The 17,867-nt window shown below is 49.7% G+C and overlaps 1 protein-coding gene across 2 annotated transcripts in view; it reads left to right on the forward strand.

The window, feature by feature from the left end:
• The window catches only part of LOC139234107 (collagen and calcium-binding EGF domain-containing protein 1-like), a 187,460-nt gene that overhangs the window by 166,912 nt on the left and 2,681 nt on the right, over positions 1–17,867 (forward strand). For both annotated transcript variants that reach the window (XM_070865049.1, XM_070865051.1), the window contains 3 exons: positions 7,169–7,317; positions 10,387–10,422; positions 13,866–13,901. In XM_070865049.1, coding sequence (XP_070721150.1) covers positions 7,169–7,317; positions 10,387–10,422; positions 13,866–13,901 — 221 coding nt within the window. The remainder of the gene's footprint in view (positions 1–7,168; positions 7,318–10,386; positions 10,423–13,865; positions 13,902–17,867) is intronic.

Genomic DNA, 17,867 nt, shown 5'->3' on the forward strand with positions numbered 1-17,867 from the left:
CAAGACTTGACAAGGTGTTAAGGATTGGTGTCGCTGACAGCACAGTGGTTGATAAGATTGCATAGATTCCGACGCCTGGGAATCCCCGGCCCAAGACCGTCCAAAATGGAGGAAGTGCATCCGGGAGGGCGCTGAGCACCTCGAGTCTCGTCGCCAAGAGCGTGAAGAAACCAAGCGCGGGCAGCGGAAGGAGCGTGCGGCAAACCAGACTCCCCACCCACCCTTTTCTTTAACCACTGTCTGTCCCACCTGTGACAGAGACTGTAATTCCCATATTGGACTGTTCAGTCACCTGAGAACTCACTTTTAGAGTGGAAGCAAGTCTTCCTCGATTTTGAGAGACTGCCTATGATGATGATGGTTGATTAGATCGCATAGAGAGCTACGGAGCCAAACAGATAGGGAGGTCCCAGGTCCTCAAGGTGGAAGAGAGAGACTGGGGGGGAGAGAGAGGCTGGAGGGGAGAGAGGCTGGGGGGAGGGGGAGGGGGGGGGAGAGAGAGAGAGAGGCTGGAGGGGAGAGAGGCTGGGGGGAGAGAGAGAGAGAGAGAGAGAGAGGCTGGGGGGAGAGAGAGGGGCTGGGGGAGAGGGAGACACGGTTGGGGTGAAACATGGGTGGGGGGGGGGTAGCCAGGGAACATGGGTGGTGGAACACGGATCACGTTCTTCCAAACCCCTACAAGGGACAACGTTGAAGTTATCCAGAAGTCACGGCACTATCACTATTCACTTCCTAACCAATAAACCTGTTAACAATCCGTACACAATGTCCCATTTATGGTGGGGGCGGGGCATTGGGGAGGGCGGAGGGGGGAGAGATGTACTTGGACTGGGGTAAGGCACTTCGGCTGGCCCTTGCTGTCTTTTGGGAGCTCTGTCCTCTATCGCTTCAGAAATTCAAAGTGGATCGAGTTACAATTTGCAAAGTCAGTGAGACCTTGGGTTGGGCGGTTCCAGTTACACAGTCCAGTGAAACTTCAGGGTGTGGCTTATCCTCCAAGGGGACCAATCATAGACAAAGGGTGGAGCATGGCGGCCATTTTCACAGTACAAATAAGCACATCATTTTCCAAACCCTGTAGACTTGACTATTCCAATGGTCGGCCTCCCATCTTCCTACCCTGCATAAACTTGAGATCATCCAAAACTCTGCTACCCGTATCCTAATCCGCACCAAGTCCCATTCATCCATCACCCCTACATTGACTCCCAGTCTGGCAACTCCTCAATTTTAAAATTGTCGTCTTCGTTTTCAAATCCCTCCATGGCCTCTCCCCACGCCTTCTCTCTCTGTAGCCTTCTCCAGCCCTACAAACGTTCAAGATCTCTGCGCTCCTCCAATTCTGCCCTCTTGAGCACCCCCCCCCCCCTGATTGTAAGCGCTCAAACATCGGTGGCCGTGCCTTCTGTTGCCTGGGCCCCAAGCTCTGGAACTCCCTCCCTAAACCTCTCCGCCTCTCTACCTCTCTCTCTTCCTTTAAGACGCTCTCTGAAACCTACCTCTCTGACCAAGCTTTTGGTCACCTGCCCTAATATCTCATGTGGCTCGGTGTAAGATTTTCTCTGACAACACTCCTTGGGGACGTGCTATATAAATACAAGTTGTTGTTGCATTGGCAACAATACGAGAGGTTGAGCTGACATCTGTTATGTATGTAACCCTTGGCAACCTGTATCACACCACCACCAGAGGGCCTACCTGTTGGAGTCCCAAGGGATCCCAGCATCCCTTGGGGAGCACGGTGTATAAACAGGCCTCCCACGCTGTACCAACACTCAGGAGTCTAATTAACGGAGCTAAGGTCACATTTATTCATTGCATACAGTACTCAGTTTCATCCTTTTATTATGAGCATAACAACATCATCTCAGTTATGTGGAGAGACTGGAACAGCTGGGATTGTTCTCCTTAAAGCAGAAGAGATTAAAGGGAGATATAATGGAGATGTTCAAAATTATATTGGTTTTTAATAGAGTAAATAAGGACAAACTCTATCCACTGGCAGGCGGGTCGGTAACCAAAGGATATGAATTTAAGAAAATTGGCAAATTAACCTGAGGGGGTGGGTGGGGATGATGAGAGACATTTTTTACACAGTGAATTATGATCATGTGGAATGCACTGCCTGAAAGGGCGGTGGAAGCAGATTCAATAGAAACTTTCAAAAGGGAGCTGGATAAATACTTGCAGGGCAATGGGGAAAGGACAAGGTAGTGGGATCGTGTACTGTATGTGGTTGTTTAAGTCATCCTCGACTCCGAAGGACTACCTATGATGATGCACCCTGATATGCTCACAGGATTGTAGAGCTGTTGAATTTCTGCGATCTAGAGGAGTTCATGTTCCATGTGTACGTTGAGTGTACGAGGTTGCAGCCCCTCTTCCACTATTTGAAGGGGGCTGCTCCTCAATGTCTGGGCTGCACTTCAGTCCCACACTCCTGATCTTTGGGCACCCTGTGCGGAGGGGAGTGGGTAGGTCCGAGGGCCTCCTCGTAAGACTGCTCCTGGGCCTGGCCAAGAGGGCCATCAGCCGGTCCAGGCAGCGGGTGATCGAGGGGGCCGTTCAGCCCGACTGCCTGCCTCTCTTCTGCGGTTACATCCGAGCCAGGGTGTCCCTGGAGATGGAGCGCACGGTGTCCACTGGTACAGTCGCGGCCTTCCGCGAGAGGTGGGTGCCGGAGGGACTGGGAGTGCACCATCACCCCCGGCAACCAAATTTTAATTTGATCGTTTAAAGTTTAATTTGTTTAATTTGTCGGTTTTAGTGCCCCTTTAACAAGGGAGCACTTGATTTATAGGTTCACAAAAATAGTTGTAGAGCTGTTGAGTTGGGAGTGGCTTAGCCAGTCACATGATGTTCGCAAGACTCAATAAAACCCCAGCCGGTTGGGTTCGGGGGATCCACGATGAGGCAGGTGGTTGTGAGCCTGGTGGATGAACTGTGTAGTGTGATTGTTAAACCTTTTGCTAATAAAGCAACTAGTTCTTAATAGCAATGTGTTGCTATGAATTCTTAAGCAAAGAACCCATGAAGCAAATACGTTACACCTTGAAACACCTCCCAGTTTAGGTTATTCTACATAATTACAAAGCTGGGACTTGAGGGGGTCAGGTTTATTGTATTTTTAGTGATCTATTTGAGTAATGGCAAGATCCTAGTGATCAGATGTCGAGATACAACCTTGAGTCAGACAGGGACTTGTTTCAGCAGGCGTTTCAAAGGTACATAACTGATGTATAAAGCGTTGTCTATAACATAGAAAACAAACAGTATTTCCTTGCAATGACAGGTAAAGACCAAGGCCTCGGTTGTGTTTTTTTCAGAAATCGGAGTGACCCCCACAAAAGATGGCGGAATTTCAAGCGCCAGTTACGTCCAGCGCGAATCGAGTATCAACGATCTTTTGAACTGGTTTAAAAAAAAATGTTGCTCTTGAGACTGGCCACGCCCCTAAAACTGACCACGCCCCCAAATCAAATCAATCGTCATGGCATCTCTCCGCTAATTGCGTCCCCCTTATGGGCCTTTGCGGAGGCTCTTAAAATTAAACTTTTTTGTTCGAGGCACGTTCTAAAAGCTTCTGAATATAAAACTTTACAAAGAAACTGCCCGACTCCGCTGGTTCCTGGCAGATTTTACACTCTCCGATATGCAAATCGGTTTGAGCAGATCGGTTTTAGATCAGCCATGATCTTATTGAATGGCGGAGCAGGCTCGAGGGGTTAGATGGCCTACTCCTGTTTCTAATTCTTATGTTCTTATGAAACTTGAGGGCCAAAATAAAATTCCTTCTCGAGACAATTTTCGGCACAATGTGCTCTCGGATCATCGATTCCACCCATACCATCAAAAGGTTGTTGGTTCAAGTCCCACTCCAGAGACTTGAGCACAAAAACTTAGGCTGACACTCCCAGTGCAGTGCTGAGGGAGTTCTGCACTGTCGGAGGTGCCGTCTTTTGGATGAGACGTTAAACCGAGGCCCCGTCTGCCCTCTCAGGTTTACATAAAAGATCCCATGGCACTATTTTGAAGAAGCGCAGAGGAATTATCCCCGGTGTCCTGGGCCAATATTTATCCCTCAAGCAACACCTAAAAAATAGATTATCTGGTCACAGGTTTGTGGAGCTGTTGCATTGTGAGTGGCTTAGCCAGTCCTGTGATGTTCACAAAACTCAATAAAACCCCAGCCAGTTAGGTCCAGGTCATCCACGATGAGGTATGCAGTTGTGCGCCTAGTGGATGAACTGGTAATGTGTAGTGTGATCGCCTCTGACTCAGAAGGTGGTGGTTCAAGTCCCACTCCAGGGACTTGAGCACATAAACCTAGGCTGACACTCCCAGTGCAATGCTGAGGGAGCGCTGCACTGTCGGAGGTGCCGTCTTTCAGATGAGGCGTTAAACCGAGGCCCCGTCTGCTCTCTCAGGTGGACGTCCAAGATACCATGGTACTATTTCGAAGAAGAGCAGGGGAGTTCTCCCCAGTGTCCTGGGGCCAATATTTATCCCTCAACCATCATCACTAAAAAACAGATGATCTGGTCATTATCACATTGCTGTTTGTGGGAGCTTGCTGTGCGCAAATTGGCTGCCGCGTTTCCCACATTACAACAGTGACTACACTTCAAAAAGTACTTCATTGGCTGTAAAACGTTTGGGAACATCCCGAAGCCATGAAAGACGCTATATATTTTTTTCTTTTTCCCTGCCAAACCTTCGTGCCCACCCAACACCAGCTTCACACGTTTTAATTAATTTTCAGAGGGGAAAGCAGATGAAAGAATCGGTCCTTATTACTGAAAGTAGCGCTGTAAAAGCCGGATAATTAAACACAGCGGGACTTTAATGAGAAAAGATTTGAAGTGTCGGAGAATGGGAATACGAGTCAAGTCGAGACAGGGTTGGAAAGAAAGCTACTTTGCAAGTTGTTTGAACTTCTGCCTTGTGTTCAGAAGCAACAAGTGGTCCATGGGGCACTACACAGAACATGTCTCAACTAAACTCAATGTAGAGTTTTCATTCAGGTATGTGTGAAGGAAATTTTGGAAAGCAGTGAGCACCTGACCATGAAGGAGGAAGAGTTTATAAGTGTCGGCAATTGGAACCAATATTAACTGTTTACACTCAACATGATATACCATCAAACTATTCTGTTTAGAATTGTGCATTCAACGTGGCATTAAAGAAAGCTTTTGTGAATAAGCAAACTGTTCATGATTGCCCGTGGCTGAAATCCAATGTTATCTTAAGCAGACGGGAGATATGTTTGTTAATTGTTGCCACGTATTTGTTGCAATCCATCCTCCAGTTGATAACCGCTCTGGGAGCAATGGAATCACTCAAGCGCGAACCCCCCGCTCAAAAAACACAAACGACAAAAGAATGGCATTGAGGAGGAGGTGTGATTGTCAACGTCCCTGTCTAAAAGACAAAACAGAGAAATGAGAAGAATGTCAAGAACTTACTCTCGTCCGTTCACTCCCCTTGTTGACCCTTACAGGTGTCAGCTTGGCTCGTTTAGCAGCGCTAACCCCTCTGAAGTCAGGTGAGACTGAGACTCGAACACTGTTTTCCCGAGCCACCGACTCCATCCCTCTCTCTGGCCACTGCCACGAGGCTGAACCAGGTTGTGTGTAACCTTGGCGTCCGATGTTACCCGGGATTATTTCTGGGGGTCGCGTGGCCCCTTTAACTGGTGGGGCGGCCCGTTCAATAGACCGCGCGTGAGCGTTTTTCTCAAATTAAAAGCCGGCTTAGCGGCTGGGCGGGTACCCTGGAGCCACACAGCTTCAACAACAACAACAGCAACTTGTATTTAAATAGCACCTTTAAAGTAGTGAAACGTCCCAAGGCACGTTATGTGATTAAAAATTTGACACCGAGCCGCATAAGGAGAAATTAGGGCAGGTGACCAAAGGCTTGGTAGGTTTTAAGGAGCGTCTTCAAGGAGGAAAGATAGGCGGAGAGGTTTAGGGAGGGAGTTCCAGAGCTTGGGGCCCAGGCAACAGAAGGCACGGCCACCGATGGTGGAGCGATTATAATCAGGGATGCTCAGGAGGGCAGAATTAGAGGAGCGCAGACAACTCGGGTTGGGGGGGTTGGGGGTGTGGGGGGTTGGGTAGGGGGGGGGTTGGGGGGGGTGGGTTGGGGTTGGGGGGGGTTGGGGGGGTTGGGGGGGTTGGGTGGGGGTAGGGGGGGGGTTGGGGGGGGTGGGGTTGGGGTTGGGTTGGGGGGTGGGGGGTTTGGGGGGGTTGGGGGTGTGGGGAGTTGGGGGGGTTGGGTGGGGGTAGGGGGGGGGTTGGGGGGGGTGGGGTTGGGGTTGGGTTGGGGGGTGGGGGGTTTGGGGGGGTTGGAGGTGTGGGGGATTGGGTGGGGGTAGGGGGGGGGTTGGGGGGGGTGGGGGTGGGGATCTGAAGAAGATAAGGAGATAGGGAGGGGCGAGGGGATCACTGCTGGTCCTGTTTGACCCTGAGCTGAGATTCTGACCCCACATCCGCTCCGTCGCCCTCGTGTCGGATATTAATGATTGTTCCACGTTTGGGTTTTCTTTTGTCCGACAACCTTTTGGCTCCCATGTTTTGGACTAGTCTCTTGAGGAAAGCTGAGCTGCGTATTGCTGTGAGAGTGTTTTCACCTGGCCGGACAAGGTCAAGATCAACCCTTTCCCGCGTTGTTTCAGCCAGCGTGAGTTCACGGGATCCTCCTGGTCTTTGGAACGCCGTCAAATAACATTGTGTGAAACCGCCTTCTGGCCTTTAAACGCTGGACAGATTTATTAAACAGCAAAGGAGCAAGTGTCAGCCGTGGCTCGGTGGATCGCACTCTCTCACTTGAGCCAGAAGGTTGTGGGTTCAAGTCCCACTCCAGGGACTCGAGCACACAGACATCTAGGCTGGCACTCCCAGTGCCGTGCTGAGGGAGCGCTGCACTGTCTTCCGGTTGAGACGTCTGCTCTTTCAGGATGTAAAAGATCCCGTGGCACTATTTTGAAGAAGAGCTGCAGAGTTACCCCAGTGTTCTGGCCAATATTAATAGAGGGGTAAAAAAAAAAACATTAACTTCTCGCGCGATATTTTTTTCTAGGCTAAATTAAGACGATGAACTGAGATTAATAAACGAAAACCTGCCGTTTGCTCAGCAAGCCCTGTGCCAATGTTTCTAATTGAAGGTGCACCAGGAAATCCAGGACCGAAAGGCAGCACTGGGCCTGTGGGATCTCCAGGAGCCCCCGGCACGCGCGGACCCCGAGGCGACATGGGCCCTATGGGTCCCACCCCGGATCTATCCCACGTCAAGAGAGGACGGCGAGGTTCAGTGGTGAGTGAATTTTCCGACGTGTGCGTGCGCGCGCGCGCGAGGCACAATTGTGCTTCCAAATGACAAAAGTGAAGGAGCGGCTAAGTGAAGGAATCACTTCACAACTAGCTGCTGGAACATTATGGCCCAGGAATTACGCTACTCCTGTGTGAATGCTTAATGCGCAAGTTGGAAATTCCATTGTCCTCTCTTTTAAAGGAGGTTTTGACCCATCCAATGCATTACATTGAATCGAATTGAGGGGCCAAGTAGAGTGAATCGGAAGGACCTTTTCCCCTTAGCAGAGAGGTCAATAACCAGGGGGCATAGGTTTAAAGTAAATGGTAGCAGGATTAGTTGAGGAGATAATTTTTCACCCACTGGAACTCACTGCCTGAAAGGGTGATAGAAAAGAAAGACTTGCATTTATATAGCGCCTTTCACAAGCACCGGACGTCTCAAAGCGCTTTACAGCCAATGAAGTCCTTTTGGAGTGTAGTCTCTGTTGTAATGTGCAGAAACCCTCTTCGCATTTAAAAAGTACTTGGATGTGCGCCTGAAGTGCCGTAACCTGCAGGGCTACGGACCGAGAGCTGGAAAGTGGGATGAGGCTGGGTAGTTCTTTGTCGGCCGGCGCAGACACGGCGGGCCAAATGGCCTCCTTCCATGCTGTAAATTTCTCTGATTCTATGGATTTTACAGCACAGAAACAGGCCATTCAGCCCACCGATGGTGTTTACATTGCACACCAGCATAATACACACCATGTTCCCGAGTTTGCTTCACTTCGCTCTGACCCTTGCTGAGGTACAGGTTTTGTGGACTGCAGCCCATAACCATACCTCACTCACCATTTGGCATCTGTGCTGTTCAACCGTGTGAGTCGCTGCACAGTGCAGAGTCTCACTTTTATTTCTGACCCATTGTGAGGATCTGGACCGTTCCTAACGCTACAGGCCCTCGGGGAAAGTCACTTGCTCAGCAAACACTGTGCCAATTTTTCTCATTCACGGTCCACCATGAAACCCAGGCCCAAAAGTGTCATGTATGCACCTGTATGCACAAGGTTTGTAGAGCTGTTGGAAGGGGCTGCTCCTCAAATTCTGGCTGCACTTCAGTCCCACGCTTCTGACCTTTGGGCACTCTGTGCGGAGGGGAGCGGGCAGGTCGGAGGGCACAGCCAAGGGGGCCATTAACTAGTCCAGGCAGCGGGCGGTTGAAGGGGTCGTTCAGCCCGACTGCCTGCCTCTCTTCCGTGGCTACGTCCGAGCCAGGGTGTCCCTGGAGATGGATCATGCGGTGTCCACCGGTACGCTCATGGCCTTCCGCGAGAGGTGGGCACTGGAGGGACTGGAGTGCATCATCACCCCCGGCATCCAAATTTTAATTTGATCGTTTAATGTTTAATTTGTTTAATTTGCCGATTTTAGTGCCCCTTTAACAAGGGGGGCACTTGATTTATAGGTTCACAAAATAGTTGTAGAGCTGTTGAGTCATGAGTGGCTTAGCCAGTCACGTGATGTTCACAAGACTCAATAAAACCCCAGCCAGTTGGGGTTTGGGGATCTACGATGGTTGAGAGCCTGGTGGATGAACTGGTAATGTGTAGTGTGATTGTTAAACCTTTGCTAATAAACCAACTAGTTCTTAATAACAATGTGTTGCTATGAATTCTTAAGCAAAGAACCCATGAAGCAAATACATTGCAAAAAGGGCCTCAGTTTAATGTCCCATGCGAAAGACGGCACCTCTGACAGTGCAGCACTCCCTCAGTACTGCACTGGAGTGTCAGCCTAGATTTTTATGCTCAAATCCCCGGGGTAGGACTTGACCCCATAACCTTCTGATTCTGAGGCAAGAGTACTGCCACCTGTGCCACAGCTGACACCACACAATAATGCACAGTCAACTCATTTAGATATTTTCCTATCGCTCTCTACACTCTGATCATTTTGTTCGGAGCTGGGAGATGGTAAGGGAAGAAATTAGAATTAAGGGAGCAACAGGAAGTGAAATGCTGCATAATTTTGTCTGGGGGAGGAGGGGAAACAGGACAAGTGCCAAGCAAGGGGAAAACGTATTGATTTAGGTCTAAAACAGGGCGTCCCTTTTCATGTAACGGTTCCGAATGGGCACCTGCAGGACCTCAGTGAGTCTCGTGCAGCTCAGTCAGAAGGTTGTGGGTTCAAGCCCCACTCCAGAGATTTGAGCACAATAATCTAGGCCGACACTCCCAGTGCAGTGCTGAGGGAGTGCCGCACTGTCGGAGATGCCGTCTTTCGGATGAGACGTTAAACCGAGGCCCCGACTGCGCTCTCAGGTGGATGTAAAAGATCCCATGGCACTATTTCGAAGAAGAGCAGGGGAGTTATCCCCGGTGTCCTGGGCCAATATTTATTCCTCAATCGACATAACAAAAACAGATTATCCGGTCATTATCACATTGCTGTGTGTGGGAGCTTGCTGTGCGCAAATTGGCTGCCGCGTTTCCCACATTACAACAGTGACAGCACTTCAAAAAGTACTTCATTGGCTGTAAAGCGCTTTGGGACTTCCGGTGGCCGTGAAAGGTGCTATATAAATGCAAGTCTTTCTTTCTTCTAGTAGTATTAGACAGTCCCTCGTATTGAGGATGACTTGCTTCCAGGTCAAAAAGGGATGAGTTCACAGGTGTTTCAATGAAGGACCTAATATTCCAGGTCCTGAACTACATCCTGAAGGGTGGAAGATGCCTGTGCGTGGATTTTTTTAACATGTGGTGACCGTTGCACACCAGCCACCACACGGGCTCGACAGAGCCAGGTCTTGGTCCAGTGGCAAGGGTTAACCAAGATGACGACCTGCTCTGCTGCACGGACCTAGTGCGCACAAATATCGCAGTGTGGGCTGGGCCCGTGCTGCCCCTGGGCCCTCGCCTCTTCTGGGCCCTAGCTTCAGTCAATGGCTGATCTCACTGGGGTTACGCCAGGTAATGGCGATGGGTGTTAGGCCCCGGGCCTTGTTGGCCAATAAAACAGCCCCCACCACTGCATCATTGACCCGCAGGTGAGAAAATGTTTTGCACGTTAAAGTTATTCATTATATTTCTAGGGTGCTCCTGGGACAGCGGGAAAGAACGGACTGAAGGTACAGCTTATTTTTCCTGGACATTATTATGAAGCCTATTTGTGCCCTTTTTCAGCCCACACACCGCATGCTGCACGAGTATAATGTTTTGGAAATGATCTCTGCTATCCGCGTTGGTTAAAAAGGTTGAATTGGACAGAATTTACAGTGCATGAAACAGGCCATTCGGCCCAACCCGTCCGTGCAGTCCCCTGCTCTGTTTCTTGTCCAGTGCCTCAAGTTGTCGATCAGACGCCCCCTCGATCCTCTACGGATCTCAAAGTCTTGGCTCCACATGAGCTTCCTTCAGCTCAGCCCTATCTGCTGCTAAATACACCAGTTGGTGTGATACAGAGCTATCATCATCATCATAGGCGGTCCCTCAAAATGAGGATGACTTGCTTCCATGCCAAAAATGGATGAGTTCACAGGTATTTCAATGAAGGACCTAATATTCCAGGTCCTGAGCCACATTTTTTTTAACATGTGGTGGCCGTTGCACACCAGCCACCACACGGGCTTGACAGAGCTAGGTCTTGGTCCAGTGGCAAGGATTAACCAAGACGACTGGAGACCAACTCTGCTGCACGGACCCAGTGCGCACACATATTGCAGTGTGGGCTGGCCCGTGCTGCCCCTGGGCCCCTGGCCCTGAACTCACGCCTCCCCTGCGTCCCTCTACTGAGCTGTACTGAGCTCTACTGATCAGGGAGGTGGCAAGATCAGGCCCCAGGCTGCGATGCGGTTGGGAACGGCAATTGGGCTCAGTACCCGGGACGAAGGAGGCGAAAGGTCACCTGGGGTTGTTATTCCCCGTCACCGGCCAGTGAATGAGGCTGGACGATACACATCTGTGGAGGGGACCGGGCCCAGTGTGACGCTTCTCGCGGTCAAATGTGTGTCAGCCCTGACTCAGTGGGTAGCACCCTCGCCTCTGAGTCAGAAGGTTGTGGGTTCAAGCCCCACTCCCGAGACTTGAGCACAAAAATATCTAGGCTGACACTCCCAGTGCAGTGCGGAGGGAGTGATGCACTGTCGGAGGTGCCGTCATTCAGATGAGACGTTAGCCCATCTGCCCTCTCACATGGATGGAAAAGATCTCAGGGCACTATTTCGGATAAGAGCAGGGGAGTTGTGTCCGGTGTCCTGGCCAATATTTATCCCTCAATCAACATAACAAAAAAAAATTATCTGGTCATTATCACATTGCTGTTTGTGGGAGCTTGCTGTGCGCAAATTGGCTGCTGCATTTCCCACATTACAACCGTGACCACACTCCAAAAGTACTTCATTGGCTGTAAAGCGCTTTGAGACATTCGGTGGTCGTGAAAGACGCTATATAAATGCAAATCTTTCTTTCTTTCAAACAGTCTTGTAACAGTCACTGTTTCGGCTCAGACTTGAAGAATTGCCACTTGGGGAGGATGGGCGGGGGTGAAGGGGTGATACTGCTGCCATGTCTGTTGAACTGCACGCTATCAACTAGCTGTGCCTCCCTTCTGAGAGCACTGATCATACTTGAGATGTTGTTCAAACTATCACAGAGTACAGTTAGCAGAAACTCATCGTAACCATGCCCCGACCAGGATCAACAGCAGGAGATATGCCACTAAGTCCTTCGAAACCTATTATTCAAACAGATGGCAGGCAATAGAGATTGTTATCTGCACAAACCCGTTCAATGTAACTTTGGTTACAGTCAGCATCATAAAAACAAGCATCCGTTGTATTGAGTCATTATTATATCTGACTAATTTTGGTTTGCAGTAGACATTTCATAGAATCATAGGACGGTTACAGCACAGAAGGAGGCCATTCGGCCCGGCGAGCCCGTGCCGGCTCTCTGCAAGAGCAGCTCAGTCAGTCCCACTCCCCCCGCCCTTTCCCCGTACGCCTTCAAATGTTTTTCCTTCAGGTACTTATCCAATTCCCTTTTGAAAGCCGCGATTGAGTCTGCCTCCACCACCCTCTCAGGCAGCGCATTCCAGATCCTAACCACTCGCTGCGGAAAAAAGTTTTTCCTCGTGTCGCCTTTGGTTCTTCTGCCAATCGCCTCAAATCCGTGTCCTCTGGTTCTCGACCCTTCCACCAATGGGAACACTTTCTCTCTCTATCTACTCTGTCCGGATTCCTCATGATTTTGAACACCTCGATCAAATCTCCTCTCGACCTTCTCTGCTCCAAGGAGAACAAGCCCCAGCTTCTCCAGTCTATCCCCGTCACTGAAGTCCCTCATCCCTGGAACCATTCTCCTAAATCTCCTCTGCACCCTCTCTAAGGCCTTCACATCCTTCCTAAATTGCGGTGCCCAGAATATCTTTCAGTATCCGATTAAGATTCTCAGTAAACTTCACTGGTGCATTACGATGTGAATTCACGGAACTTTTTATTCGGGGAACATTCAACGTGAAATAAACTGAACTGCGTAACAGGGTTGAAATTGTTACTGTGTGATATCGGTCATGAACCCATTTAGATGATGTTCCTTTGTCTGCTTTCAACAAAGGTGTTACTTATTTATTTTAAGCGCACCAACACCATCGTTAAAAGGGCGTTCATCTGAATGCGTTATTTCCTCATGTTGCACAGCGTGATATCTTTCTGATCTCGTAATGGGGAGGTGGTTGGCTGAGAAATTCGACTATGGCAGTGGCGCAAAAACGGGTGGTATCGGATCGGCCATCTCCGCCCTTGCCTCAGCTCTTCCACTGCTGAAGCCCTCACCCGTGCCTCTGTTACCTCTAGACTTGACTACTCCAACGCACTCCTGGCTGGCCTCACACATTCTACCCGACTTAAACTTGAGGTCATCCAAAACTCGGCTGCCCCGTGTCCTAACTCGCACCGAGTCCCGCTCACCCATCACCCCCTGTGCTCGCTCGCCTACATTGGCTCCCGGTTAAGCAACGCCTCGATTTCAAAATTCTCATCCTTGTTTGCAAATCCCTCCATGGCCCTCGCCCCCTCCCTATCTCTGTAAACTCCTCCAGCCCCACAGCGCCCCCACCCCCACCCGCCCACCGAGATGTCTGCTCTCCTCTAATTCTGCCCTCTTGAGCATCCCTGATTACAATAGCTCAACCATTGGTGGCCGTACCTTCAGTTGCCTGGGTCTTAGGCTCTGGAACTCCCTCCCTAAACCTCTCCGCCTCTCTACCTGTCTCTCTTCCTTCAAGACTCTCCTTAAAACCGACCTCTTTGACCAAGCATTTGGTCACCTGCCGTAACTTCTTCTCATGTGGCTCAATGTCAAACATTTTTGGCTCATACCACTCCTGTGAAGCGCCTGCGGACGTTTTACTATGGTAAAGACGCTATATAAATGCAAGTTGTTGTTGTTGTCATTGTACGCCTGATGGACAGTTCCACAATTATGCACCACCTCCCGACCTGCCCGTCGTCTTTACATGCATCCGGTTTGAAAGCCGTCCATTAATTTGTGAATCTTGACTGTTCTTTTTCAGGGCGAGAGAGGACCTTCTGGACCACGAGGACCACCAGTAAGCTATCGGCGTGCACTTAAAAATATAAATTTGCAACTCTGTTCATATATATGTGTATCCACCTATGAGGAGGTTGTGATAGCATTGACCATATCGTAGATGTCTCGGGGGCCGAAATTGCCCCTCCCGATAAGTCCTCTGGCCGTCTGAAAGCAGCGGGCACAGGGCAGTGCGGAATGGACACAGACTCTCCGCGGAGGGGGGGGTCGCCATTTTGTAAATTGCCCCGTGGTGAATTTTGGAGCGGTGCCTGGGACTGTTCGGGGCGATCGGACCCACTGCAAGGGCACCTCCGCCCCTCATTCGCCACGACCTCCATCCCGACCCCCCCCCCCCCAAAAAAAGTGACGAGTATTGACAGCATCTCTGCCGCATGGGTTGTACATGGAGAAAAACTTTATAAAATGGAGGGTGCGCCCCACTTTGGGCGGTGGGCAACTTCGGTCCCGAGGTGTCAAAAGTACCAATAGAGGAAAGGCCATCATTTCACCGGGGCAGGTCGAGTGCAGGTTCATTGCGACTGGGGAGGGGAAATTGCAGACTGACCTGGAGCCAGAAATCCACAAGGACCTGCCGATCTGATAACTTCTCACTCCAGCAGCACGTAAGCTGCAATTGATCTCAGGATCTATTGAGGCAACTTCCCCACCAGTGTGTCCTTCAAGAGATGGACCAGGTTAGACAGCGGAACATCACCACCGTGCCCAGCCTCCACACTACCCATGAGCAGCGCAATGAAAAGCCAGCTGGCTTTGGAAGAGAGACCTTGGGAGAAAATCTTGATGGAAGCTGTTAGAAAACTCAATTCCACAAGTCCCAAGGCTCAGTTTAGATATACCCGTGATGTGTAAGCGTTGACGCCCTCAACAGGAACAAGCAATGCCCCCTCTGTTTTTTTTATATACGTTCCGGGATGTGGGCTTTGCTGGCAAGGCCAGCATTTATTGCCCATCTCTGCTTCAACTGGGTGTGGCACACTGGCTCAGATTTTACTTATGTTCAGGATGATAAGCAACATTCTCATTTTGGCAATGTGGGAGTTAAGGTGGGGGTAACAAGACTACAGAAGATTGGATTAGAAATAGACCATTCAGCAACCTCGAGCCTGTTCCACCATTGAATTAGATCCTGGCTGATCTGTATCTTAACTCCATCAATCCGCCTTGGTTCCATAATCCTTTCAATCTCAACTTTGAAATTTTGCTGCAGTCCTTGTGGTGAAGGTGCTCCCACAGCGCCATTAGAAACATAGAAACATAGAAAATAGGTGCAGGAGTAGGCCATTCGGCCCTTCGAGCCTGCACCATCATTCAATGAGTTCATGGCTGAATATGCAACTTCAGTACCCCATTCCTGCTTTCTCGCCATACCCCTTGATCCCCCTAGTAGTAAAGACTACATCTAACTCCTTTTTGAATATATTTAGTGAATTGGCCTCAACAACTTTCTGCAGTAGAGAATTCCACAGTTTCACCACTCTCTGGGTGAAGAAGTTTCTCCTCATCTCGGTCCTAAATGGCTTACCCCTTATCCTTAGGCTGTGACTCCTGGTTCTGGAATTCCCCAACATTGGGAACATTCTTCCTGCGTCTAACCTGTCTAAACCCGTCAGAATTTTAAACGTTTCTATGAGGTCCCCTCTCATTCTTCTGAACTCCAGTGAATACAAGCCCATTTGATCCAGTCTTTCTTGATATGTCAGTCCCGCCATCCCAGGAATCAGTCTGGTGAACCTTCGCTGCACTCCCTCAATAGCAAGAATGTCCTTCCTCAAGTAAGGAGACCAAAACTGTACACAATACTTCAGGTGTGGCCTCACCAAGGCCCTGTACAACTGTAGCAACAACTCCCTGCCCCTGTTCTCAAATCCCCTCGCTATGAAGGCCAACATGCCATTTGCTTTCTTAACCGCCTGCTGTACCTGCATGCCAACCTTCAATGACTGATGTACCATGACACCCAGGTCTCGTTGAACCTCCCCTTTTCCTAATCTGTCACCATTCAGATAATAGTCTGTCTCTCTGTTTTTACCACCAAAGTGGATAACCTCACATTTATCCACATTATACTTCATCTGCCATGCATTTGCCCACTCACCTAACCTATCCAAGTCGCTCTGCATCCTCACAGCATCCTCCTCGCAGCTCTCACTGCCACCCAACTTAGTGTCATCTGCAAATTTGGAGATACTACATTTAACCCCCTCGTCTAAATCATTAATGTACAATGTAAACAGCTGGGGCCCCAGCACAGAACCTTGCGGTACCCAACTAGTCACTGCCTGCCATTCTGAAAAGTACCCATTTACTCCTACTCTTTGTTTCCTGTCTACCAACCAGTTCTCAATCCACGTCAGCACACTACCCCCAATCCCATGTGCTTTAACTTTGCACATTAATCTCTTGTGTGGGACCTTGTCGAAAGCCTTCTGAAAGTCTAAATACACCACATCAACTGGTTCTCCCTTGTCCACTCTACTGGAAACATCCTCAAAAAATTCCAGAAGATTTGACAAGTATGATTTCCCTTTCACAAATCCATGCTGACTTGGACCGATCATGTCCAGTTGGGAACACCATCACCTCTTTCCAAGTGCGCTGCTTTGACATCCTTAATAATTGAAGAGTTCCAGGATTTTGACCCAGCGACGATGAAGGAACGGCCAATATATTTCCAACTCAGGATTGTGTGTAACTTGGAGGGGAACGTGGAGGTGGTGGTGTTCCCCATGCGCCTGCTGCCCTTGTCCTTCTAGGTGGTAGAGATCACGGGTTTGGGAGGTGCCGCCGAAGAAGCCTTGGCAAGTTGCTGCGGTGCATCTTGTAGATGGTGCACACTGCAGCCAGGGGGTGCCGGTGGTGGAGGGAGTGAATGTTGAAGGTGGTGGATGGGGTGCCAATCAAGTGGTCTGCGTTGTTCAGGATGGTGTCGAGCTTCTTGAGTGTTGTTGGAGCTGCGCTCATCCAGGCAAGTGGAGAGTGTTCCACCATCAGTATTCCTGAGCAGGGGAGTTATCCCCGGTGTCCTAGCCAATATTTATCCCTCATTCAACATAACAAAAACAGTTTATCTGGTCATTATCACATTACTGTGTGTGGGAGCTTACTGTGTGCAAATTGGCTGCCGCATTTCCCACATTACAACAGTGACTACACTCCAAACGTCCTTCATTGGCTGTGAAGCACCTTGAGACATCCGGTGGTATCAAGCGCGGGCAGCGGAAAGAGCGTGCGGCAAACCTGTCCCACCCACCCTTTCCCTCAACGACTATCTGTCCCACCTGTGACAGGGACTGTGGCTCCCGTATTGGACTGTTCAGCCAACCTAAGGACTCATTTTAAGAGTGGAAGCAAGTCTTCCTCGATTCCGAGGGGCTGCCTATGAAGGTAATGAAAGGCGCTATATAAATGCAAGTCTTTCTTTCCGTATGTGTTATGTGTGTTGCGTGTGTACTCGTGTGTGTGTGTGTATGTGTGTGTGTGTGTGTTCCCATTCGCTTGAAGGGTCTACACCTATAACTCCTGTCTCAGTGGCTGTGGCTTGATCTGATGCGTGTCTCCAGTATTCCCAGTCTCCTTTCTGTTGTGGTGACATGCTCTCCCTGTGCCCTGTATTGCGTGATTGCGCTGACGGCCGGCGTCCTTGCTGCTGTCTCAACAACATCTGCACAAAGGCAGCAGCTGCCGCACCTGGAGATATTTTGTTTTCGCTCCAATTTAATGCAACTTTGATGTTACACATCAGAGATTATTGACATGCACAAGTGCCTCTCACTTCAACACAGGAAGTCTACAAAAACCACCAAGATAACAATAGCAAAAAAATGGAATTTGGAACAAGCAAGGTGGGGGCGCGGGCGGGGGGGGGGAGAAAAGAAAGTGACAGATATTCTAAATCTGACCTGTGCAGGAAAGTAACTACCCGAGGGCACGCAGCTCACACAAAGGGTTACTTCAGATCTCA

This window comes from Pristiophorus japonicus, chromosome 21 (genome assembly GCF_044704955.1).
Source record: "Pristiophorus japonicus isolate sPriJap1 chromosome 21, sPriJap1.hap1, whole genome shotgun sequence".
Lineage (NCBI taxonomy): Eukaryota > Metazoa > Chordata > Chondrichthyes > Pristiophoridae > Pristiophorus > Pristiophorus japonicus.